This window comes from Geospiza fortis, unplaced genomic scaffold, assembly GCF_000277835.1.
Source record: "Geospiza fortis unplaced genomic scaffold, GeoFor_1.0 scaffold112, whole genome shotgun sequence".
NCBI classification, from domain to species: domain Eukaryota; kingdom Metazoa; phylum Chordata; class Aves; order Passeriformes; family Thraupidae; genus Geospiza; species Geospiza fortis.
The window spans coordinates 10,148,517-10,175,070 of record NW_005054298.1 but is presented as its reverse complement, the minus strand read 5'-3'; the positions used below and the strand labels follow the sequence as shown (position 1 = coordinate 10,175,070).

Sequence of the window (26,554 nt, the reverse complement as noted above, 5' to 3'; positions counted from 1 at the left end):
CACTGCTTTCAGCATCTGTGAAAATGGATAAATGTTCGGTGCCAACTTCCTGCCCTTTTAAACTCCAGTGTTCTGAATTTGTTTCTCAAGTTTTCTCTCAGCTAAATGGGGAGCATTGCCCTTCTTGGCCTCTTCTTTTTCGTAATCCTAAATAAATCACCTCTCTAGATGGTATTTCACCTCTTACCAGCTTCTTGTGGTCATAAAGACAAGAGATGCTGGGACTTGTTGCAGTGTTCTTTTCCTCTGTAGCACTTTCTCTTGTACTGCACAAGAATCTGTGGACCCCCCTTATATCTCCTGGTCTTGTATCTCCCGGTTGAATTTCTACTCTATCTTGTAGAAAATCCTTTCTCAGTATTTAAAGCTCTCCATGCAGTTCACCTTTCTGGTCCACCATCCTTTTTTTCTCTCCCTGAATTTCACCCTCCTGCTGCTAGCACACCTCCTTGTGCAACACGTCCCTCCAGATATTTGCTGCATGTTGTCATATCCTCCTCCCTGCTCTAATGAACTGGCCAGGCTGCAGCCTGCAGCATATAGTCAAATATCAATCCACTCAGCCTCCTCATTTTCACTGTGTTTCTCTGAAATCCTTCCAGTGTGTGTGAAGATAAATGGACAAAATGCATCCATCCCATTGGCTTGTGGAATGAAGCCTGCGGCACATCACTTTTCAGGTGCTGGTTAATCTGGATTCCCAGCTACCAGTGGCCATGGGGAGCAAATTACACAGGGTGCTGAGAGATAAAAACTAATGGCAGGAATGCTGGCTTGTGATGTTGGCTGGAAGAAAAATGTAGGATTTTTAATGTCCATACAGAGCAGAAATTTTCAAATCTCATCCAAAAGTTCCCCCCACGCAGCAAAGAGCAGGGAAGTCAATTTACCCTGGATGGAAGAAGGACTGAGTCAATTCTGCTGGGATTAGAACATGTGGTTCGAGGGATCCTAGGTATTTTGGGCCTGATTCTTGGACCACCCAGCTGGCTGGGGGGAAACTTAAAAGAAAAATGTCAATAAGTGAAAAGGACCCTATTTGGCAGAACTGTGGATCTGGATACCCTGCGTGCAGCTGACACCTTGCAGACACATCTGCACAAACCTAAGAGACTGCAGAACTGGGTGCTATTACCCTGGCAAATCTCAGACCTGCACATCCCTCCCATGGGAGTGCGTGTGTTTTAGTGGGCTTTCTAGAGCCCTGGCTCTGACACTAAACCACATAAGTATGTTTTTCTTCTGTGTGCCAGACCATTTTGAGAATTTGTGATTTTTACACAATTTTCTGCCTTGGAGACTCTTGATTCCTGTTCTTCTATATTTCACCATTGATATTAAATAGACAGCTAACAGCTAAAATTTAGAGCATTTCTCAAGGGTCAAACTTTTAAAAGTGCCTGTGTTATTTCAGATCATAAATCCCAGTGTACTGGGTCTGGCTAATAGCATTTGAAAGTGGGTGTTGTGGGTTTCAAAATAGTGTTGACTCTTAGGTCTGGCTTGTCAAGTGCTAGTAATGCAAAGGTTCAATGGGTTTTTCAAACAAGCTGGATCCTATTTAAGGTCAAACTACTCCAACCTCTGTTGAAAATCAGGACACTAAAGCCGTCTGTAGTAAAGGAGTTAAGTACCTAAAAATTCATAAAGTGGCTGGAGTGGAGTTAAGAAACACAGACATGTTAATGAGGTGGCTTGTGCATACTTGGAGCCCAGTGTGCATGCCCAGGCCATGCAGCTCCCTCAGGATCAATGGGGATGTTTTCTGCCCTGTCTCCTCTCTGTTGTAGAAGCATGCACATGGCAAATCTCATGGGAGGATGTGCTGTGGAAAAAACACATTCAAGGTTTAGATGATATCAGTTGGCCAGGCTCCACTTCAAGAGCAAGTTTACTGCATTCCCTGCTCCCACTTCATTGGCTTATGTGGGGCTGGGTTTTGATATAATTGATGGTGGTAGCTGATAGTGAACCAGGAGAATGTGAGCCTTTTGATGATTTTTTTAAGCAGATACTTGTCGGAGGGGGGAGTGCCTTAGAATGGTAGGAGCTGTCCTTTTTCACCCCCTGGGCAGCAGAAACCCTGGTTTCCCTGCTGCTGAGCTCATGCTATTAGATTAAATGTGAGAATTAGGCTCCACCCCTGCCTCCTGCCCTTTCTCTGGCTGCAGTGATGTGCCAGTGCTTCTTTTGCACAGGTGGAGCCTCCTCACAGGAGGGTATTTCTTCCTGCCCAGCTCATTTTCTCTCTCTCTTACACCTCTCCCTACTCTGGACATGTGAGCCAAAGTCACTTATAACAGTACCTGGATACAGCCAGGCAATACTGAAAAAGTGTGTTGGGACTGTATAAAATGCAGTCACGTTCAGCTTTTTGAGTTTAAGTCTCTCAGGGAAATAAATGTTCATTCTTAAATCCAGTAAGGGCCTTTGAGGTATTTGCCTTTTGATCCTGTGAAAGCATCCTGGAGAAGAATTTGTCTTATTCCTTCTCTTTCCCCTTCAAAAGAGACTTTCCTAGCTTGGTTATGGAGCTACTTACATGGCTTCTGATTTCCAAACCAGCTGCTGGACGTGGTGCCTGCTGATTGAATGCTTCATCTGAAAGCCTCTTAAGATCCCACAGAGTAACCACACATCCCAAAGTACCACTGGTAGAGGAAGTCTACCAGAGTGTGGTTAATACCTTAAAAATAGGAAAGTTTCAAGCTTACAGCTGCATTAGGGTGATGTTCTTACATGCACATACTTGAAGGCTGTTTGTCTTCACTGTGAGATAAAACACTTGATTTCATAGGCTGTCTTTCATTCTCACTCAAGTGAAGTAGGATATTTTACAAGAGAAAACTGCATTGTCGATGACAGAAAGCAGAGTGTAGAATGATAGGGAGGTGAAGGAATTAATGCATTCAGTCATCAAATCAGTAAATTAAAGGAAGATCAATCTAATGAGGACTAGCAAGAAGGAGAAGATATGTAGAAGGTACTTGAAAAGTATCTTCTTGAAGAGTATCATCTAAAAGATGAGTTGGTAATGCAGAGGGTCACACAGAAAGTGCTCTGGGCTAAAGAACTGTTTTTAAGCCTCTTCCTATTCAGGAGAATGTGTGAGTATATGCTTAATTAGAAATGCCTCTTTAGGTCTGTTGACTACAGAGAAACTTTAATGAATATTCACATGCTGTCCTGAGGAGAATGCTCTTTTGAAGATACCACAGAATAGAAATGTTTACTAAATCGTGCTTGTGTATTTGTGCTCTAAAATTAGTTCATATTAGTAATTTTTCTTGTGTCGATATAGACTTGGCTGTTGACTTCAGACCTCTTACAGCAGTGGATTATTTGCTGGTATTCTCATGAAATACTTCAGTTATGATTCTTTAGATGATTTTTGCAAAGTATAAGTCCAGGTTTAATGAGGAGGGAGTCTAGAGCTGTGGTGGTTGCTTCCACACAGCATTGCTGTGACTCCAGCATCATCACAGAGATCCCAGAAGTGGTGTCAAACAGGCCAGATTTGAGGAGTCCAGCCATGTTACCATGCAGACAAAATATCCCAGTCTCTGCTTCCTTCCATGACCAAATCTTCAAGGAATTACCAGTGTATGAGGTACTGCTTTGAGTAACTGATAACCACTCAGGTCAGACTGTGTTGGTGCTCAAGGAGACAATGACATTTTCAGTTCCTCTGGCCTCTGAAATGAGGCCTTTGCTGCTGTTTTACCCTGATTACAAGGTACACATTTTGTGATGACATCTTTTGGGAATCAAGGTACAGCATGAGAGTTGGTATATTATAGGGATCAGGTCAAGGTGAATAATTCTATTTTCTATAGACCAGCTAGAAGGATTTTGCAGTTGGTTCTCAGGAGAGAAATCATATAGAAGTGATTTCTATTTTTCTCTTTTTTCCTAGTCCTCCAGCCCAACTGATTCTCTGTAAGAAGTATTGCTAGGAAGTGATGGACAGTGAAGTATCTGCAAAGTTTTATCCAGTACATTTTGAATCTTCAATAGTTAAAACCTGTTTGTATATTGTTTCCAATAGAAGTCTCTAAACAGAAAAATAGTCGTATGAAGCCAGTGTCAGCAGACCCCAAACCACTTTATTCACTTGACAAAATAGTAGACTTCCAAAGTCAAATAGACTTCTAGCCATCTTTGGAAAAGAAATTGTACACAAACACATAACCCAACCACTTTTCAGGCTAGGTCAGAGAAATTCAAACCCTCACCCAGGACATGAGACGTAAGAGACTAAAATGGAATTGAGCCAGCTTAGATATTTTAGAAGTCATGTCTTTTAAGGGTTCCAGGGGATCTTTACAGAGGACAAATACACTGGACTTGAGGGCTTTAGTGGCTAGCAATGAAAACCACTTCATATTCCTCACCAGAGCATCATCACGTGGCCTTGCCCAGTGAGTCGGAGGGAAAGGCATTCTCCCACCAACACCACTTCCTGCGTGTCCTGGGATTGTCTGCTCAAGGCTTGGCTAGGTCTTGACCTCTCTTGGCATGCGAGATCTAAACCTGGTGTGACTCCAGACTTCCCTCAACCGCGTCTGGTTTGAATCCTGTCAGTGCTTGGATGAGTGTTACCACAAGAATAAGAATCTCTTCAAAGAGTTGTTTGTTTGTTTGTTTAAGAGATGACTTCTGCCAAATGTGAAGAAGGTAGGAGCTCTGTGAGCTGTAACTTCTTTCCCTTCAAGTCCTGATGTACTGCTGGAGCTCAGGATTCTGTCAACCTGGTTTTTTCCTTGCTTGATCCCTGCAGAGCAGGGTTTGCATTTCTGGTGAATTATGTGACAGTTTCTGATAAGGATGGATGGTGAGCAGAGACTTGGGTTTGATTTCTGTGCAGATGTCACATTGCTTCAGGTATGTCACTCTGGTGCAGCCTATTGGGTGAGTGACCCTTCCCAGGGTGACTCAGTGAGTAAATGGCACAAATTGAGGAACAGACGATTCCATAAGGTGCCTTGTGCTGAAGAGCAGCGACTGCGCTCCCTGCCAAAGTCTTGCAGTGGATGCAGTGGTTTCCTATCCCTTCACTTGGTTTTTGACTGTGTTGCCAAACTGGACTTTTTCCAGGATCTGGTTTCTGTGATTGACTTCATTACTTTGTGTTTCATAAACCCAGCCCTTCCAGCTGTGTGTTCGTTGGTGCTTTTCTCCCAGGCAGGGCAATTTCGTGGTTCACACATTCGCCAGCAAAATTGCTGCAATCTATGAACTTTTAGTGCAGTAAGGGTTTGTGTGTGCACATAGGGTGTGTGTGGTGTCTTCCTTACTTAGCAGTGTAAGGTCTCAGTCTAGTCTCCTCCTCCTGTTACCATCCTCACTGGGTGAAAGCTGGGCTGAAAGTAATCTCCTGGCCTGCAGTGCACCATGGTCTGCACTCCCCAGTCACATTTGAGATTCAGTTGAAAGAGCCAGTGGTGTCCAGGAGGAAATCTCTGATTAAAATGAAATTGTAGGCTTTCAGAAGCTGTTACTGAAGGTTGAAGGTAGAAGGTGGACATGCAGCCCAGCAGTCTGGCTTCTTGGGAGGTGTTACAAGAGCTTGACTAATATGCCTGTAAAAATCCATGTATACAATACCACAAGGTGCATTTGTTATTAATTTTTGACTTGTCAAACTTTTGTCCTCCTTCACTGAACAGGAGAATGAGACCTTTCATGTGGGAATTTTGTAATTAAATGTTTCTCTCTCCTACCAATAGGTCCTTGTACTTCCTGCACTTGCTCTGTCCCTCAGATACTCTATGACTGACCTTAGAACATGGCCTGTGCATTCTTGTACCTTTTTAGCATTGGCTGGAAACTCTTTTGTAGTAGGCATGAATGGTTGTATTAATCCTTACGGTTTTCATGAGTACTAAACATGTACTGCATGCTGGGTAAGAGTAATTACATTGCCATTAGATTATGAGCAGCTTTCCTGTACTGTGATGTGACATGCACAAATAGAATTGTGAATTTTGGCAGTTCAGATCCAGATACTTGAATTTCCTTGGTTACTACTAATACTTTATATTATTTAAACCATAAAATATTTTTTAAATCAACATTCGTTTCATCTGTTACATCCTTTGCTTATTTAAACAAATTAGGCAGCTGATACAACTAAATAAAAAACCCCAAAACATCCAAAGTGCAGGATCTTAGGTTCTATTTTAAAACTAAACTGCAAGATACAAGAATTTATTATCAAAATCCTGTCTTACAGCCTTTTCCTACAATGAAGGTATGTAAGAGCTTATACCCCACTGAAACCAACTTGAGCTGCAAGTGATACTTGATGGTGCAAAAAAATGACTGATGGGACTTTCAAAAGCTTCCACCACATGGAAAACCTCACAACTGGGATTTCAGCATAGCTTTGATTGCCAGGCTTGGTTTGCTTGCCACTGAGTTGTCTAAAGTGGGTAAAGAAATCCACTGCACCTGAACAGTTCTGATTTCTCATTTCCAGACCACAGTACAATGGCCCTGTGTTTGCCTTTTCCAAAACCAGAGAGACATGTTTAAATAACATTTTGTGCTGAATTATTAAAACTGATGCAAATGTTTTCATTAAAATTTGAGTATGTTTAATATCCCTTCTCTTGAATTTTAAATAGAACCAATACTTGGTGACTTAATTGCCCAGCAATATATATTTTTTAGATTTTTGCCTTATGTTAATAAAATGAGTGTATTTACATAGTTCCAACCTAAGCACATCTCGTTTTACTGACTAATTGCCTCATTTAAAGGGCACACAATGTTAACACCTTTTGGCTTGCCTGAGACTTTACGTCATGCTACACGCTGAATCCCATAGTGAACTTTATCCTATGCAAAAAATAAATCATGTTCTCTATCTTTCTTGATAAAATGTTCCAAAGAACCCCTCCACAACTCTCTGGTCATTTTAAACTGTCCCCATTGCAGTGAGGTTGTGTTCAGACTAGCTAGATGACCATCTCAGACAGTGCTGGGCTGCTGTTGTGGAAAGCAGTGGCTGTAACCTGTGAGTTGAGCACCTGCAGTTGCCCATGCAGCCATCTCCTCCTCAGCTCTGCGTAGTTTGAGTGTGCACAAACAGGGCTGGGGGTCTCATCCTTCTCACCACTTTAATGCCACATGCACTGGGTTTTGCTGAGATGCAGGAAGGGTGATTTTTGAGGTTGTGGAGTGATGAAGATCCTCCTGTTTCTGCCCCTGGATCAGCAGTACAGGAGGCACCAGAACTGTTAGTGTGAGGAGGATGTCTGGGCGCCTTTGCCAGTGCTCATGCTGCAAAACCCCCCCTGTTTTTCAGGCAGCACCCCAAACCCAGCTGCAGTTCCCTGGAAGAAGGAGCATAAGGAGCGGCTGTGCCTCTGCCATTTGGAGCATTTAGGAGAGAAACAGTTTCAGCTACTTGGCATCGACCTGGTGCTTTTGGGAATTAGATGTGACATTTGAGGTCAGGTTGGCATAACTTAAGGGTCAGCTGAGGACTGGAGGTACTGAACTTGCTGCTTTTACCCAGCTGAGTTTAGTGCCCAGTTTTAACCTGAGTTGAAGGAAGGTCTGGGGTGTCTAATATTGATGGGAGGCGCCATGCAGGCAGAGGGGCAGGTGAGAGCAGTGGCCAGGAGAAGTGACACCATGGCACAGCCCTAAGGACAGAAGCCACTGGTCGGTGGTGGCATGGTGATGAGCTGTCTGTGCCCAGGCCCCCTCTCCTGCCAGGCTGGCGAGCACCAGACGCGCTGGGCACCAGCACAGCCACGGCAGATATGCAGGGCTGGGTTCTTTGGCCTGGAAAGACCATGTGCATGTGTACATCACTCTCCAGCTGCAATGACAACGGTCTTTGAAATGCTCTTCTGCATTTGCATTAACAAAAGCTGGATAAGCCTTTTTTTTAAAAAATCTGATAAGTAGCAGGCAATTGAATTAACCACTGTTGACTGTATTGCTGTCTCTTAACAAACTCCATCTGTATGGTCTCCCTTTGTAGACACAATTTTATAACTTAATTTCCCTACCAAAACATCAGTGTTTACTTAGTAAGAAATCTGTTCTTTGTCAGCTTAAAACAGTGATTTCTTTATTACCACTCTGCGCAAGGAATGACAGCACAGAGTTGGCACTGGAGCAAGTCTGGTTGAGTCTACAGCGTTGTAATGGAAACAGGGTGAACTGAGGGTCAAGTATAATGGGATTTGTATACAGAAATGTGTCTGCATAAGGAATAGCTGCATGAGATAAGAGAATGAAAGATGAGGCCCACAGGTCTCCTTTTGCATGGTGTTGGGAAGGAGGTATTGCTGTAGGTACGCAGCAGACACAGGAGATGGGGTTACCTCTGCACCAGCATAGCAAAGTTCCCTAAATCACACGTGCCTGCTCCTGCACCAGCTGATGTTGGTGGGTGTAGGATGGATTGGTGCAGTCATCAGAGATTACGCTAAGAATGTTTTGTATGTAATTTTTACTGATTTTGGGAAGCATAGGGTCAGTGAGGGGTTTTCAAGCTATTACAATCTGTGGCCTTCCTAAAAAATTTCTAGCAGAGTTGTTAAACATAGTATCATGAATTTGGCCTGAATAACAAGAGATTTGCAGAGATTTTTCACTGTCTTTCACAGCCCCTAAAGGAGTTTTTAGTGTTTCCCAAGGGTTTTGCAAACCACAGGTTGAAAAGCACTAGTGTAAACTTTCAGCAGTAAACAGCTGGGGACCATCAGATCCCTATTCCTTCCCTGATAAATGTGTTATATTTTCCTACGCCATTGAAAAACTGAAAGAATAGGAGGGCAGCTGTAGTCAATGACACCAATGGACCTGGGAGCAAAGGACTTTTGCAAGGAAGGTTCTTTGGGTGGTTACATGGCAGATGAGATATGAAACACCTCATGTTTTTTTGCCATGAGATGATGATTTGGGGGGCAGGGGAAGCATCCTGGCTCCTTTGAAGTATGTTCAAGTTGTACAGTGCAGTGAGCAGAGCTGGGATTTTACCATAGGACTGGGCTTCTGTTTATTGTTTTTACTTTCTCCTGCCATAGAGCCTTTCTCACTCTTACATTGCAGGCTAGAGCTCATAGAGAAATGCCAGTTGTTTGTTGCAACAAATTAGTTTTGTTGCAATTGGAGAGACTCTGCTTTCTTGGAATTTTTTGTGCTCAGCTTTTCCCTGTGAAAAATTAAACCCTAGTGGAATGCTGTCCAGATTTTAAAAAAACATTTATGTCTCATTCATGCTAATTTTCTTTCTAATGTTAAAAAAGCAAATAGAAATGGGAAAAAAGTGATAGGCTAAAAAGAAGAAATAAATGTTGAAGTGCTGATTTATTGTTAATTCTGTTATTTTGTACGGAATACTCCAGATACTTCAAGAGAAAAGCTTGTTTGGAATAAAAAGGGTTTATTCCCTACAGTCATATCAGTGAAAAACTTTTACCTAGTTCTGCTCTTCACCATATAATTGCTTGCTTTTCAGCATCCTCGTTGCAAAGCAAAGGCTGGTTAGATCAGCCAGTCTGCTGGATCAGATCTTACATTACATCTTGAGCTCTTTGAGTGCCATTAGCATTTCCTTTTAGAAGTGAAGAAATATTGACAGTTTGGTAGGTTATCTCGCGTTTTACTGCACGTTAGGGCACTTCAAAGTCTTTATGTAGTGATGGGAACTGTCATGAAGTAGATGTGAAAAGGGCCTTTGGTCCAACTAAACCTGTCAGCAAAAAGATTTAGGGCAGATGGTTATTATTAGAAATCAATGTATTTATTATATATTGTTCAAGAATATTTCCCTTTGGAGGTTACTGTGAGTACTGTTGCTGTTTAAAATGTGTCAAATGCCAGTAAAATTAATTCCCGCAGAAAACCCAGGGAGCCCCAACCAAAAGCTTTGTTATTATGGGAAGGCATGTCTCTTACTCCTTTGTGCTGTGATGCACCAGAGGCAGGTAGACACACAGCACACCAGCAGAATGCCTGGCATGTGTCTGTGTGTGTGTGAGATGTATTTCTGCACAGCTATCACAATCACCTTTATGTACTGACAGAGCTCCTCTGTCTGCTGTGTCTGGAAAGGCTCTGTAGAGATCTGTGCTGTACCTGTTCCCATTTTGTTATATTCCCCTTTGTAAGCTATGGGGTTTGGTTACTTCCAGTTAGTTACAGCAGCTTACTGCTGCTTAGGGCAAGTGTGTCATTTTTCTAAGGCTTGAACACCAATGGTTTTCCCCTGTACTTTAGTAAAGAGAAGCAGTACATTTCAGTGTTTTGTAATTAATTGGATGTAGGTTTTCCTTCCTTGGTGTCTTGTTTAGCTATAGGTTTTAAATTATAGGACCTTGGATTATGGGAAGAGGACATTCCCAACAGAAAAGGACCATATTAGCAGAAACATTAATGCTGGAAGTCGTTGTCCTGGAACAAAGATTCATTTTCCATTCACCCCATGATTTACAGCACATTCCAACCAAGTGATTTGGCTATGGTCTTCTGGCATAACATTGTTTGCCCTTTCCCTGACATTTTGCATATAAAGAAAAGTTATGAGCTTCTTGGGCATTCAAGGTACCAGGAAATGCAGGAGTCTTACCTAATTTGTTAACATGAAATTATAGATGTCAGACACAGACTCTGTTAGTTAACGTTGGTTAGAGTAATGCTGCAGCCAGTTGATTGTATTACAGTCATGATGAAGAGGAATGGTCTTTTTTTGCTTTTCTGGGATATGACAGATATGGAGCCAAGGCAGATTTAAAGTGTAATGAATGAATAAGCATTTTTTGTGGTTTGCCTGACTCTTCCATGAGCCCTGTTGCTGTGGTGTTGCTGCCACTGTCTTTCTCTCTCCTCAATGGGTTAGTGCTGGCATAACATGGAAACAGAGTTTTCCAAAGTAGTATAGGAATTGTCTTTTTAATGCTAAACCCTTCCGTAGCACTTGAATGTTATAACCTTTTAAGGGAGAGAAGCCTCCACCCAAAAGTAGCATAGGAAGAAGACACTGCGCAGGGATTCAAAAACTCAGATTTCTTCCCCACAAACATGCACTCCCATTTGTTTTCCCAAGCCCAGTTTCTTCACAGCTACAAGCAAAGTATTCACTTGAAAGTGCTAATATCCTCAACATGTGTCCCAAGGGAAAACAATGAGATGCAGAGAAATGGCTGTGTCACATCTGACACATCTCTCTAACACCCATTTCCCACATCCCCACACCAGTGTTGGCTCCTCTCAGATTTCCCTCAGCTCTGCCATCAGGATCTGGTCTGCCTCTACACCTCTCCCATCTTTTTCCCCACCAGTTCCCACCTGGCTTGCTCCTTCAATCAGCCATGCCGCTGCCCAGCCTTCATCCCCTCCCCACCCTGACGCTGCAGCGTTTTGACATCCCAACTCTCAAAGTTTGTGGCTACTGGAATCAAGTTCTCACGCATGGTGGTTTCAACGTGAAGCTCACATGCCTCCAGGTTTCCATGCTCCTTAGGTTTGCTTCCTTTCACTGGCTCCTACACTTCTATCCAGGCTTTCCTTCATGCCTTTTCTCTCACTTTTCTTCCTTCTCTCCCCCTCAGCTACCTTCCTTGAAGTTTCCCTTCTTAAAATACGCTTCTTCTCTGAAGGCTTTCATCATTAATCTCTCAAGAAACTATCTTAGAGCCTCATCTGCTGTGCTTTGATTTATTCGTTGTGCAGTTTTTTTGGTAAGTATCTCACAGGAACTGAGCTGGTCATCCTTCTACCTCCATTCCTAAAGGAAAGCTTGTGTGAAAAGGTGGGCTTTCAGAACTTAAATTAAAAGATCATGTAAGTAAGATAATTAGATTAAAAAAAGGATATTAGGATCTGAAACAGAATGTTTACTTGCTTTGATGTGCTTTTGGAACATATGTCTGCACAGTGGGTTGTGTGGCTGATTAAGTATAAAACAATCCGAGAAAAAATCACCACTATTAAGCTTAAATCAAAGATCTCTCCCTAAGACACTAATTTGATTTGGGTTTGAAGGTCCCATATCAACCCTAATTTCTGCCTTTGATGTCTTGCTTCTTTGTGTGTTGTATAATGGAGGGCAACCTTACTTACAAAAATTTGCGGTTTTCTTCCATTTTAAAAGCAAATACTGTTATTGTTGTTGTGTTGCAGTTGTGAATACAAATGTCAGCCAGTACTAGACCCTTGTTGTGATAAATGCAGCACAAATGCTATGAGAAACCATATGTGGTCAGGCTCCCAACTTTGCTCTCCAAAAGTTGCCCCTGTCCCCACTGAGGCTGCCAACAACCTGTGAGCTTAAAATCATTGTTAACTTATGGCGGAACTTAGATGAAAAAAGGTTTCAAGCTCTAAACCAAAACACTTTTGATTTCATTATTAAAAATAATATATATCTGGTGAAATCAAATAGGTTGTTTGATTTGTTCTTGGATTTAGATATTTTAGATATAGGATCAAAGTCAGGTATGTTTAAATATGGAATCATCTTTCAAAAGGAAAAATAAAAGATGCTTATCACTGGTTTTTTCTACTTTTGTAACAAAAAATTATTTTTCTTACCTGGAGCAAGTATTTTAAATTACTGACATGCTAGAAGTAGCATTAAGTCTAAGGGATGGGGGGAAAAGTCATGCAAAGAAATTGTACCTGCCTTATATTATGATATTGTGTAGATGAAAAACATAGGAGTTTTGTTGGAGACCTGTTCTTGTTGCTCTTCCCATTGGTGGCAGAGTTTTCTTTGATTTCGGTAGTACAAGATTAGACTTAAGGCATGACAACTACCATTGCCAGTGGATGTGGAGTGGGATTTTCATAGTGTCTACCTAAATCCTTCTCAAAGTACTGCCCAAACCACAAATTCACAAATAAGGGATTTCATATTCAGAGTTTTTTATCTGTTAAGGCCCAATGAAATTACTACAGTTATCTGATCTGGCATCTGCAATACTGGCCATAGGATTCCCCTCTTTAATTTCTGCTTTGGGAGAAATTACTGTTGCCTGCTATTAAAACTCCAAACCTTGCTGTGCACTTAAAGCCCATCTTTTAAAAAAGCATCTGGTTTTGCTGTACAGTCTTGTTGCAATGCTGAATTTACCAATTCCATACATAAACCCATCTAAGGGGAACTTACCCTTGTTGATAAAAACATCTTTTAAAATCAATATTTTATTGTTATAAACCTTTTATTATTATTATTTTTATGCTTCCTTTTTTGCTCAAAGACATGTTTGAGGGGAAAAGAGAAAACACGAACTGCATGAAACATGCCCATTAAATTCTGCAGAAAAGCTGTAACAATTTTTATTCAGATTCACAATCTCTATAACATCTTATAAGTGAGAGCATTAACTGCTGAATTAGCCATGGTAGCTCTAATTTTCTATCTATTCCTCTTTGTGAGTATGAAAAAAAAATATTAACCTTATTTTAGAGCTGAGAAGATACAGGGGAAAAAAATATTACTTGTGCATCCCGATGGGGCGGGGGCTGGGCGATAGCAGTGATGTCTCTGGAGTCCCCATCTCTATCTCTTTGTAGAGGGACACAGAGGCTGGCTCTCCAAGTTGGTAGTCTTATATTCGATCATCAGGTCACTTTACTGGGTAATTATCAACTTGTTGCAGTGCTGGGAGAGCTGGGAAGAGCGAGTGATTCCCCATCGCCTCATTACCAGCGATCCCTGGAGCGGCTGCAGGGAGAGGCGGCTGCGAGGCAGCTCTGTGCTACTCCTGCAGCACATCCTCTGCTCTCTGAGCTGAAAACACAGCAGGGAGGGAAATCTGTGTGAATGATCAAATGCCATGTGAATTTGATAGTCGTGGCCCAGGTTTGACCTCTGGAAGTTACCTTGTTTTGAGGGACCTCGCGGGGTTTGATCCTCAGGGTACCGCACAACTGTTGCGACCTCTCGCCCTTCCTGTTGTAAGGGACTTTAAATCAGAAATAAACAGAGGTGAAGCTGAGGGGCTGGTGAGAGCTGTTTAGACTGAATCATTTAGCATGAATCCTGGGGCATTTTAGGTTTCCTGTTGAATACAGCTTTGGCATCTCATCCATACAGTGTCTGCCATGAGAGCAGTCCATTTTTCAATCGTCTGTATGGATTTCCTCCTTCAGGCAAAGATGGTGTTCTGGGTGCACAGCACTTGGAAAAACAGGCTAGGAACTTTTATGTAAAACAAAACAAAAGGAAGTTTTGGGGTTTAAAAGTGGGGATTAAAAATGATTGTTGGCTTTAAAAGCTTTTTTTTAATAGCAAAACTTTACCAGAGTATGATACCCCTCCCCATCAGTAGTTCTGTTCCTTGCCTCTATGTCTGTTTAGCAGCTATGCGTTTCTTTATTGTAGAGCAAAACAATTGCCTTCAAGTGTCCATATTCCATTGAGCATATGGAAAAGTATTCAGCCCTTTGTTTTCTGCAGAATGAATTTATTTGTCACATAAGTATTAATTTAGACTAGTCATGGAACATTAGTGCTTGGTAATTGTCCACATTTTTCTGGGGTTTATTTAACTGATGGAGATTATTTCAGAAATGTGCAACTTCTTTAACTGTTACATTCATTGTGAATGCCCCTTGCAGAGGCTGCAGGCTCACAGCAGTGGCGAGATGTTGCTTCATCTTTGTCATGCAAGATTTTGGGATTGCTGATGCATGTCCACTGAGGGAGAGCAGGAAAAAGTCACCCCAAGGCCCTTTTCATAGCAGCCAACACTGGTTTTACCAGTTCCTGAGGTTTTCCCTTCCCAGGAGCCCAGCCCAATTCCTCACAGAGGATGCTGCTCCTCTGCCATGGGACCACAAGGCTTCTTTCCCAGCACTGCATCCACCAGCAGCATCAAAGACAAGCACCTGCCAGGCTGCAAGGCACAGGAGAATGGTGCTCTGCCACACTGAAGACCACGGGCTGAGGTTTCCTTGCCTTGGTTTTCAGAGGAAACTGCCAACTCCTTCCCCCAGACTTTGGGATGAGACTGCAGAGCTTCAGGCGAGCTGTCACTCCTTTCAGCAAAACCCAAGAGGCAAGAAAATTAAGCAGATCTCTTTTCCTCCATGAAGGACTGTTACAGAGTGAATAGCTCCTGGGAAACCACCAGAAGTCTCCCAGTGTCCCACAGGCAGTGTGTATCATGTCTCAGATGCTGGTATCTCTCCTTTTGCTGATTGTGTTTCTCTGCTGTCAAGTGTTACCACTGCCCCACAGTTCTGCTCCTCAGGCAGCTGAAAACTCGTAAATTGTGCCAGGATTTCTGCTTTCCCAGAGGGGTCATCCACTGCACTGGTAAAGGCCTGCTCTGTAAAGCCTTTAGTAGCTTGTATGCCCCCAGCACCACCATGAGGGGCCTGCAGCTCTTAGGTGGCATCAGGTGATGTCTCCCTCTGTTAAAGAGCAGCAAAGGAAAAGCCTCTCCTGGGTGGGGGAGGAAATGAATCCAGGCTCATGTGCTTCGTCAGAGATGCAAATTGCTCTACAAATCCTGAGCATTAATTATAGAGCCTGGGCTTCTTGCTGGAGCCACGGGGAAAACAGGCCCCTGGCTCACATTAAATTTAATGGTATTTGGACACCCAATTCCCTTAGCCTATTTGAAAACCAGAATCCCACTTTCTCCAGATATATATGTGGTCAGGTGAAATCCCTCATCCCACTGCAGACAGCAACATTTTTACAGTATTTTGTTCAGCAAAGCCAGGAGCTCTCCCTCAGGTGGTGGGGTGTTTTCCTCATACTATCTGTGGGATCCAGGAAAGAAGTGGGGTGTGACATGGCTAGCAGAGGTCTGGACAGAGAGATCTATGGACAGACTGAAGAACTCAGCTCTGGCACCATGGTTTCACTGCATGGGCTGGTTCACCGCACCAAGCTGAAGGATGTCCCACTCCAGGGTCTGGAACATGGAGAGCCCTGCATGCCCTGGATGTGGGCTGGACATGGGGACAGAGCTGCCTTGCCCCTGCACTGCTTCATCTCTCATCCACTGCCTCTAAAGGGCAGGATGTGATGGTCTGCTCTGCAAGCAGCAGACCTGTGAGGATACAGCTGCCTCTCACTGTGTAGTTGCAGTGCCAATACGATGGCTCAGTGTGGGATGAGAGAAGAAACAATGCAGTTGGGAAAAAAAGTGGGGAAAAAAACCAAACCTTTGGGGAGTTAGGAGCAGAGGATGCCCCTAGCTGTCTGAGTTGTTCCTGGGAGGCAGCTCCTGGAAGCCACATTATTTTGCAACATGCTGCACTGTGGGATGTTGTTTTGCTAGAATTGTAGATGTACAACAGTGATCTCTGCCTGGGAGGGCTCACAGGAGCCAGATCTTGATGGGAGTATGGCTATCCTAGTCCACAGATGGACCAGTGAGCAAGGACAGGCTTTATGCAGAGCCATAAGGAGCTGCCTACTCTCCAGCCCAGTCTTTGTGCACAGGGCCAACCTCATGCTCAAACACCAGCTGCGTTTCCAGCTGCATGCATTTTGGGGAAATTCTTGATCTTTTTCCCAGTGTTACCTCTTTGTTGAGGGTGGAGTTTTCCTATTCTGAGGGACTCCAGCATTTCTGCCTAATTTAGCACAGAGAAAATGAACAGCAAACCCTTCATATTGTTATACGCATTTTAGATGTCGGCCTCACAGTTTGATCAGCAGAGGCTCCAAAGACTCGTAAACCTGGTAATACATAGTTCCAGGACTGCATCAAAGAAGTTCACAACCCTTTTGGGAGAAGCTGTGAGTACTGATGAAAGAGGGAACTTATTGTATATGTAAGAAAACCTCTTTCATGGCTTATGTATTAAGGCAGGCTCTGTGGCCCAGGGAAGATTGGGGCTGCTTTTAATTTACATCGCCCCTCACTTATATTAAGTCTTCGTCAGAAGAAAAATTAGTCAGATGTTTTCTTAATGACATCATTTTTTTTAATCCTGTTTCATTTTTTCCAGATGAGGCGGTGGAGATTATTAGAAATGAATTGAAACTAAATCTGGAACAGAGACTTTGATTCACTTCTCCCTCCTCCCCGGTAGAAATAAATTGGTCGGCTCCGTGCTCGGATGCCTTTATTAGCAGCCTCGACAGAAACCAGCCCCAGCAGCCTCGGTGCAGCTTCCTGAGCTCGCCGCCGCCGCGGCTGACGTCATGGCGAGAGGCACCAGGGAGTGACTTTGGTCACCCCATAATTTTGGTAATGGAAGGCCATGGCAACACAGGTGGGGAGGTTATGAGGTCTGAAATAGCCATGCCATCATCAGTTCGTCTTTCAGTGTCAGGAAAGAAAACAGGGTCGATGCTGGTGGGTGTTTCTCGGGCAAAACCCTGGCCTGGCTCTGATGAGCCACCTGTTTTGGTGGCTGTGCATCTCCACAAAGCCTTTATGTGTGACAGGTTTTCATTGCCTGGTATTTCACACCACCGAGCCACAGAGTGCATTGCTACAGGAAAGTACTTTGAACTATAAATATTTCAGAAGGCATTTAATTTACTACCCATCATCAGAAAGTGTTCAAAAAGCCACAAGGTTTACTAATTTATCAGAAAGACAGAGAAACACACAGAAGATCAAACAAAGACAAACATGCTTGTTAAATTGCTGAATAAGTCTGCAAAGCTTATATTACATTTCTGTGTGGTTTTGTTGATATGCAAGTATTACAAATATATTAAAATGCACCTGAACTGTTGATAAGGCAGGGTGGGACTGAGATCCTGAGGTGCTGGTGGCGTGTTGAAACTGCTCAGACCATCGTGTTTGTGGTTGTCTGTGCATGGAGAGACAAATCTTACACGCACTCACTAATGGCATATTTGGATAGTCTTAGTGGAGGGCCATTGTAGTACCCTCCCTTAGATCAGCCCACATCCCAGATCCCTGACCTCCAAATCCCTGTTGTCTTCTGTGCTCAGGGTGCAGCCTCATGGGGTGCACATCCATCTCCCTCAGCTTTGCCAGAGCGCCCAGTCAGGGACAAATGCTGTCCCTGCTGTGACCTGTGTGTCAACACCAGCTCTGCTTCCAGCTCTGTGAGTGCAGAGAGAGCTAACACAAAGCAGATTTTGCTCTTTTGTTTTGCCTAATGACAGCTCTGCCTCCTTTGGTGTCTAGCTCAGATTTTCTGCTTCTCAGGTCAGGGTGTGTAACTTTTTCTCCTTTGCACCGTCTGTGGTTTGTCTAAGAGGCTGGAGGGTACAGTAGGGCACGTGTCTGGGAGAAGTCTGCAGACTTTCTCTTCCATCCTTGTTCACCCTTCAAGAAACTGCTTAAGTACTAAAGCATGTATGTGACGTTTTTTTGTTACCTGCTGAATCCCTCAGTATTTACTGACTTTATTCTCAGGTAGCACTTGGCCTGGGGAAGATCTGAGGGATTTGAGAGAGGCTGTCCCCAGAAAGCATGCAGTAAAACCTCTCATGAACTTTTGCCCTCTGAACCATACCACCGACCTGTCAAGGAGGTTTGTGCTGGCCATGATGGACGCAGGAGGTGGGGCTGCTGCACCAGCACAGGCCAAGCCACGCATGCTGAGCTGAGCAAAGCACGGCTCAACATCGCATAAGTTCTCCTTACAACATTTCCATCCTTGCACAGACTGCCCTGTCTAGGGCTTTCTGCACACGGCAGCACTAAACATCTGGATATCCAGCAGCAGGAGGAGCTTGCAAACCCCAAGTTTGCCTCAAATATCGTTGTGTGGCCAGCCTCCCTGTGCGAGGAGATGGGGTGGGATCTCTAGCACAGGGTGTGTTCCACGCCTCCTCTATGTGCAGGCACTGCCTAAAGCAGCTCATGCCCCTTTCCACAGCAGCCCAGTTGGGGTGAGCTGCCTTGCACAAATACATATTTAGTGCAGTACTGGTGCATGTCCACAGGAAGCTTCAGACCGTGTGTATGCCAAGAAGAGAGGATTGTCCCACGATGTGCTTGAACTCCTGTCTTGTGGGTGAAGGTGGTGGGGCAGGACAGAGAGGGGTGGCAAGCAGTTGTGCCTGCTCTGGGTGGCTGTGTGACAGCGTGTCTCTGTTTTCCTCCCTAGGCCTCCTCCTCTGAGCGGCAGCCCTGTCATCTCCGACATCTCCCTCATCCGCCTGTCTCCGCACCCTGCCGGGCCCGGCGAGTCTCCCTTCAGCCCCCCTCACCCCTACGTGGCACCCCACATGGAGCACTACCTCCGCTCTGTGCACAGCAGCCCCACGCTCTCTGTCATCTCTGCTGCCAGGGGCCTCAGCCCTGCTGACGGTAAGACGCTCTGCTACTGGTACTGCAGCGATTTTGTAGCTCACCAGGACTGAAATTCCTAAAACCCGGGGATTTACAGCTGCAAAGACTCCGCAGCTGCTCTCTGAAGTGGGAGAGCTGTCTCTTTTTCTTTTTGTTGGGTTCTTTTTTCCCCCCTTTAACTACACATTTGTTTTGCATCATCGCACTGAGAAAGCAGAGCGTGAGAATAGCTATTACTGCTGGATCATATTATAAATATTTTGCTTAAAGTACGTTCCTTTCTGCAGCGCTCTCTTTCTCTCTTAGGAGCTTCCCTGTTCTTATGTCTCTGCTGGGACCCAGCTTTCCCCAGAGAGGGTCACAGTTGTTCTGGCTGCCTGGCCTGGCTGAGACTGATGTTACAGAGGAGACAAGGCCAGCTGGGTTATCCCCTGTTGGGTTTGTGTCTGGGGCAGTGTGGCTGCTGAGTGAAGGCGAGGGGCCATACTTTCTTCCTCCTTACTCCTGCGCTGCTCTGCACCAACCTTCAGGGAAGGCAAGGATGTGTGGGGAGTTGGTGCTGGCTGCAGGCAGAGCCCTATCAGACCCCATGTTGAGGAGCTGGGGACAAAGACATCCGACAGGGAAAGGGGAAAATGCACAACCCTGCTTTCACTTGGCAAGGTGTAGGTCATGCCTTACTTTGTCAGACGAGCTTCATTACACAGTTGCAGGTGGCTGGCTCAGTGCCCAGAGACTAGCTGGGGACCTGGTCTCTGCATGCCCAGTGAATCCCAACATCCCTCGGCTCCCAAGCTGCTGCAGGGGCCAGCGGCCCTTCAACACTGCAAAGCAAAGTACACCAGAGAGCAACAAGGCCCCTGGATTAGTGTCTGGCAGTATAAAACTGTCTTGTATGGCTAAAACAACATCACTATAGTGATGGGAACATGCATATGTCTTCTTCTTCCCTCCCCTTGAAACGTCATTCGAACTCTCAGGCACCCGCCAGAGTCTGATGGCTTGTGTGTGTTTGTGTGTGTTCTGCCCTGTCCTCTCCTTCCAAAACCAGTTTCATTGTTTGCTGTGGAAGAAAGGCATTGCGTTTTGGGTTGCTTTTCTTTTCCTCCTTTTTTTTTCTTTTTTTTCTTCCCCTTGTTTAAGGTGCTGGTAAATAAGTTAATGGGGCAAGCGGGTGGGGAGGCAGGTTTGAAAAATTACAGCTGGGAGAAAGTGAGTGTAATTGGCTTTGGCAGCCAAAATGGTTTTATGCTGCCAGACACTAAACCTAGTTCTATGCATTAGACCTTGGCTTTAATTTCCTCACGCTGCTATCGGGAACTGGGCTGCATTTGTCTTTCCTTCCTAATAGGCAGGGATGTTAATGCTGACAGGGTTACTGCTGTCGGCAGCCTGCGCCCTCTCCCCCCCTCCCAGGGGTGCTGGCCGCGTCCGAACGGGAGGATTATTAGAAGGGGGAACGAGAGATTGTTTATAAATTTGCGGGGGGCGCGGGGGGAGCCGGGGCCGCCAGCGCCAGCTCCAGGGTCTAACACTGCACTGGGAACCTTCTCCCCATGTTTCTCTCCTCGTCCGTGCCTCCAACAGTGGCTCACGAGCACCTGAAGGAACGAGGCCTCTTCGGGCTGCCCCCGCCACCACCGGGAGCCAACCCTGCTGACTACTACCACCAAATGACGCTGATGACCAGCCACCCAAACCCCTACGGGGACCTCCTCATGCAGGGTGGGGGAGCAGCCAGCACAGCCCACCTCCACGATTACCTCAGCCCTGTTGATGGTGAGTAGCAGCTTGGGTTTTTCCTGGCATGGCTGAAATTTTGGGATAGATGGATGGGACTACCCTCCAGGTGGAGGTTGCTGAATGTTGTCACTCAGCCCTGCTGGAACGTTTGGGTGCCGCACTATTTTTTTGGCTTAAAAGGTCACCACCTTCCATAGATATATATAAAATACACATAAACTAAAATAGGTACATCCTGCTCTCTTAGGGAGGATGGCATGGCTGCAGCATGGGTAGGAGATGGGCTGGTTCAGCAAGCTGGGCATTGCTGCTGTCCTACTACATTGACCATGGGTGACCAGAGCATGCCTAGGGATGAGCTGCATCTCTAGCTCCCCATCCCACCCTGTGTTTTGCCTGCTTGGTGTCTGGGGTGAAGTTGGGCCACGTGCATGCAAAGCTGTGCTAGGCACAGTGGACCTTGGTTAGGACCTCTCAGGTCCACAAGGAGAGAAAATATCTGAATGGGGAGACACAGCGGAAAGAATAAAATAGTACTTCAAGCAAGGAAATTTAAAAAAGAAGGAATGAGGTATTTGTGACAGCATTGTGTGTTATTAACTCAGAAAACTCTCTCTCCTGACTACACGAAGAAGAAATAGAGTCATGTTAGGCACTGTAGTGCTGAGTCACCCCTGTGGCCTGTCTGCTGCCCTGGGAAGAGTCTGTCTGGAAGCACATATGAGGTCCAAATGATTTTTAGAGCTGTTAGAAATGTCTTTCACTTCATGCTACATCTTGAAAGAACTGGGTTGTACAGATATTACAGAGGGCAGTTTGGGCATTATTTCTGCTGCAAGAAGGAGAAATCTCAGCTCAACTTTCAGATTCAGCATCTGTTTCCGGGGATGTCTTCAGATTTGCCTGTGGACCATTACAATTTTTGGAGTGGAGATCTGCATCATTTCATTACCGCTTCAAAGTTTCTGTTGTTGAGCTTTTAAGATGAAAGACTCTGTGGTCTTGCTGCTTCATAAAGTGACTGGTTTAGAATGATAAAAGCTGTTCTGGCTTTTCAGTGATGGGAGTTTCAGATACTTCTAATGGAAAAACAGTTTCTCATCTGTGGCTGCTGTGGAAGTTTTACCTGAACAGTCATTTTGTGCTGCCAATTCCTAGATTAATTTGGAACCTGGATCCCAGTCAGAGAGAGCACAAGCTTCTTGGTACTATCCTGCCCTCTAACACCCAAAATATATCCCAGGCTTCTCTGCTGCAAAGCAGCTGGTCAGTAAGACTGCTCTGTATTCTCTCCCAAGGGTTAATGCCTGTGGTTATAGCAGATGGGTGCAAACGAGCCCTGCCAAGTTCTCCTCGGGCTCATGAACAAGACTCCTTCCTCCTTGCCTCCTTATTAGTCCATCTCTGACCAGCAGTGCCTCACTGGAGTGCCAGATAAACAGCCAGTGAGGGAAGCAAACACAACTGTTTTCATGGGGATACAGGCTGGCTCCCAGCACACCAAGATGCTCATCCTCTGGTTTGCTGAAGATCAATCTTTATCTGAGGTACTGAGATACTCCCCTTGGCAGGAGACTCTCATATTGTTTGCCTTCTCCTGAAAACAGCTCTACGGTGAATCATGTATCAAAGGTCTCAGTTTCCTGCAGCCAAGCTCATAACCGTGATTCACTGCAGAGCCAGGGCTCACCAAGAATTTATTATGATCTTTTGGAAAAGCTTTGTTGGTGATTAACTGGAAAGCCTTTTCTGGGCCTTCACGTGGGTTCTGCATGAGATGGAAGCTCTCAAACATTATGAGAATGTGGCACTGCTTTTTAAGAATGTGTAAAGGAGCACCAGTCCAGTACCAGTCCATGTGCCTCGGTTTATCCATCACCCAGAGAAAAGAGAGAATTGTACATTATTAAAGCAGAGTAAAATGGATGGCTCTGAAATGCTCGATGAGGAGACAGTGTCTCCTTCTCTTTTTAGAAAGTTATTTCAAAAATTTAAATCAGCAGGGCCTAAGTAAATAGTTGAACAGATAATTTAATAAAGCATCCTCTTATGGTGTTTTTCTGAGACAAGAATATCAGTAGCATGCATAAACCCCCAGTGAGTCATCACCTCACTGCATCTGTCATTCCGAGAGCCCTTTTCTTCCCAGCCTGGGAACATAGAAACTTTACAAAAATTAGTTTGCTGAAAATGCAGGTAGCTCTTGTTAAACCACATGCAGCACCATCATTCATCTGTGATAACACTGGCACCTGCAAAAGGAAAAGCAGGAGATAAGCATATATTAAATCTGGCCTATTCAGTGTCACATCACTTCCAAACATCTGCACGTTGGTCCATGGGAGCTGTGGACACTGGCTATGGGGGTTCTTCCACAGACACATACCTTCACCTTTCTGGTTCCTGTAATTGCATTTCTCAGAGAATTTCCCTGTGCCTTCATGGTTTTTTCAGTGTTTTTCACTCCATCACGTCTAAGGTCAGGAAAAGTAATAGGATATGAATGTCAGCTGGAGTTTGTTGGTGCCAACCCTCTGCCAGGTCTGCTGAGTGTTCACATGGTGATTGATCTGGGCTGCCCAGAGCTGCATCTCTGCTGGGTTTTCAGTGTACAGCTAGAAGAAGTAAAAGCTAAAGAAGTTAAAGACCAGATTTAAGTTTTATGTACCAGATTGCTGTGGTGTTCAGGCCAGTCCCAGTGGAGACCAAAAAACCATTCAGTTGCTTCTCCTGTTCCATTTCCTCATCCAAAGAAGGACTCAAAATCCAAGAGTTGAATTTGAATCCAGGTTTAATCCCATTTTCTGGAAAGCCTATACTTTGAAATCAAAAGTTAATCACTTTGCAATGTCACAGCATTGCTGATGGGGTACGTTTGAGACTGTCTACAGGTTCTACTCACCAGACCAAAGCAATCTTTTGCATTTCTTTTTTAAAAGTAGTGCAACATGGTGACAGAGTGGTTGTGCAAGAGCATCCTTGAGGCAGGAAAGACTGGTGGGAAACACAATGACCCTGGAGATGGCTACCACTTTCATGTTTAGTACTTCCAGCTGCTTTTTCCCCTAGGCACAGGGCTTCCTGTGATTACCCTCAGCCCTTCAGGAGGAGACATCTTCTCTCAGGAGGAGTCCATCCACAGTGACTTGATGCTGCTACTGTATAGCCCTGTACACCAGCAGATCTCAAAGTGCTGCGCAGGCAAAGCCATGTGATCACTGGAGAGCAAAAAGAAAAAGGAGACCAGTGAGTGGAGTAGTGGCAGCTTTAGGAACAAGATCCAGATCTTTGGAATAATGCCAGAGTGGAAATTAGAGATCATCTTTAAGTCCATCACTTTGCAGACCTTTGAGAGTATGACTGGGTTGTGCAGGCTGAGTAAGGGAATGGGAGAAAAACATCCTGAGCACAACTTAGGTCCAAGGTAGTCCCTCATGTCAGGAAGGCTGTATCGATGTGTTTGTGCAACAGTTACCAATAGCAGGGATGACCCTGCGGTGCTGTCATTGCATTTTGTCCAGTTCTGGAGCCAGAGGGGGGATACCTACCCTGTGTTTTGCTGCCCAGTGCCACAAATGGTGTCACAAATGTCTTGATTCACAATCAGCAATTTAAGTGGTGAAAGGCTTTGTTCAGTGCAGCATGGCCAGCAGGCCAGCAGCTGGCACACTTGACTGGGATGTGGGCAAATCACAAAGCAGGACTTTATTTCCCCAAATCAAACAGTGATTCAGCTTCACCAGCCTCTTTCAGTCACTCTTTCAGTCTTGTTGGAGCCTTTCTCCTTGAAGGAAATTATTTAATAGCCAGCAGGGGAAGGAGCAGGGCTGGCAGTGCAGCTGGGTGGTGACTGCAGGCCCATGGCTGGGAGAGGTGAGCTCGGCACTCTCCAGCAGGAGAGAGCAACTGTGGAGCAGCTGTTCCATCAGGACAAAAGCAGAGAGCCGAGCCTCATGGGGACCTAGGAAGGAGGTGCTTCCCCTGGGGCTGGAGGGACAGCAGCCCTGGGTTTGCAGGCTGAATGTGCTGGATCACAGATGACTTCCCAACCAAGCCAGCTGTTGGCTACTCTGGGCAGACGGCGCGCCCTGTAGTCACTTCCTTAAAAACTCTCAAAGACCTATTTTTTTGGTTGTTTTCTTTGTCCCAGCACAGAATGGAAACTTGCTGAAATCTCAGAAAAGGTTCAGAGAATGGGAAACAATTTCCCACCCATTTCTAGCCAGCCGTGCTGTTTTCCTCCCCAGAAAAATATGTGCAGAAGAGAGAAAAAGTCCCAGAGCACCCCATAAGTGCTGTGTCTGGAATCCTGCTGCACTCTGGTTTCTGAAGAATTCAATTTACATATGCAAGTTGGGTCGACTAAACAGTTACCTTGTGGATTGGGAGTAGAAGAATGCAGCCTTGTCTTTCAGCTAGGATTTGAGGGAAGCATTAGTATTCCTTGAACTGCAAAGTTGATCTGCCTATGGAGAGAAGAAAGAAGGGTCCCAGGGCAGTGTCTGGTGCCAGAACAAATGTCCAGCATCTGCTGAGTCTAAAAAAGAGGTGTGTTGCCTCTGCAGAAGGAGAGAGGGGAATAAGAAACTGGTTACACAAAGAGTGTTTGTAGTTTATTGCCACTTATCAGTTATGGGACCATCCTGTGTTTTTCTGGGGTCCTTGGTTTTAATTTGATGATGGGGGGGGTATTTCTGTACACTTTGGATGGAGTTTTCTTGGTAAATGGTGAGGAAGGGGGACCATTTTGATAACACAGTATTTATCCTGGGGCTTGGCCAGGGGATGGAGGGGAAGCAGTGGCTCCGGCCAGGTTTCAGTGAGGCAGGAGGTGGGGCAGGCAGGGTGTGAGCCATCTGCAGCCCATGTGCCTCACAGGCTCGTCTTTTAGGGAGCAGATACCCCTGGTGATCCTGTGCAGTCATGAACACAGCAACATGTTTGTCTGTAAAGGGTTGCCTGAAATTTCCTTACCCTGGAGGAGCCTCGAAGGAGCTCCCACTGAGTGCCTGGTGTTTTCTTTCAGGAGGGCTTTGCTGCCATTATTCCTAGTGTGACATAAGGTCTGAATTCTCATTCCAGAAGAAAACAGCTCTTGTAGAATCCCTCTGATAGCCCATGGCCACAGAAGTGGTCAGAGCAGGAACCTCTGCTCCCACCTCCCAGACGAGTTGGGATCCGATCCTGCCCTTGGGCACTGGGATCAGGCACCAGAGTCGGTCCACAAGCTGCCACATGTAAGAGCTGATCATTTGGTCATCACTGGCCTGTTGTGGATTAAGCTGAATTTTGGAGAAGTATCCCAGTTTCTGAGCAACTTGTGGATATGATAATTCATAGGCACCACAGGAAATTGCCAAGGATACTCTTTCCTTCTAGCAAAGAAATCTGGACTTTCCTCACAGCTCTAAGCTGTCTGGGGACCTTCTCCCAACATATTTTCCAACCATCAAAACATTCTTTAAACTAATCCTGTTCATTTTGAAAGTGGAGAGGAGAGAGGAGTGTTAGTGATAAATGTTCCCAAAGCTTTCCGTCTGTGTGTCTGAAAAATGAAACCCTCCTTTAGTTACTTCTCTGGGCACAGTCCCTGCTGA

At 44.9% G+C, this 26,554-nt stretch overlaps 1 protein-coding gene across 1 annotated transcript in view; it reads left to right on the top strand.

Moving 5' to 3' along the window:
- Nucleotides 1–26,554, top strand: part of GLI2 (GLI family zinc finger 2) — a 186,706-nt gene that overhangs the window by 129,320 nt on the left and 30,832 nt on the right. Inside the window, 2 exon segments of the mRNA XM_031056326.1 lie at nucleotides 19,030–19,232; nucleotides 20,802–20,993. Of these exon segments, the coding sequence (XP_030912186.1) occupies nucleotides 19,030–19,232; nucleotides 20,802–20,993 (395 nt within the window).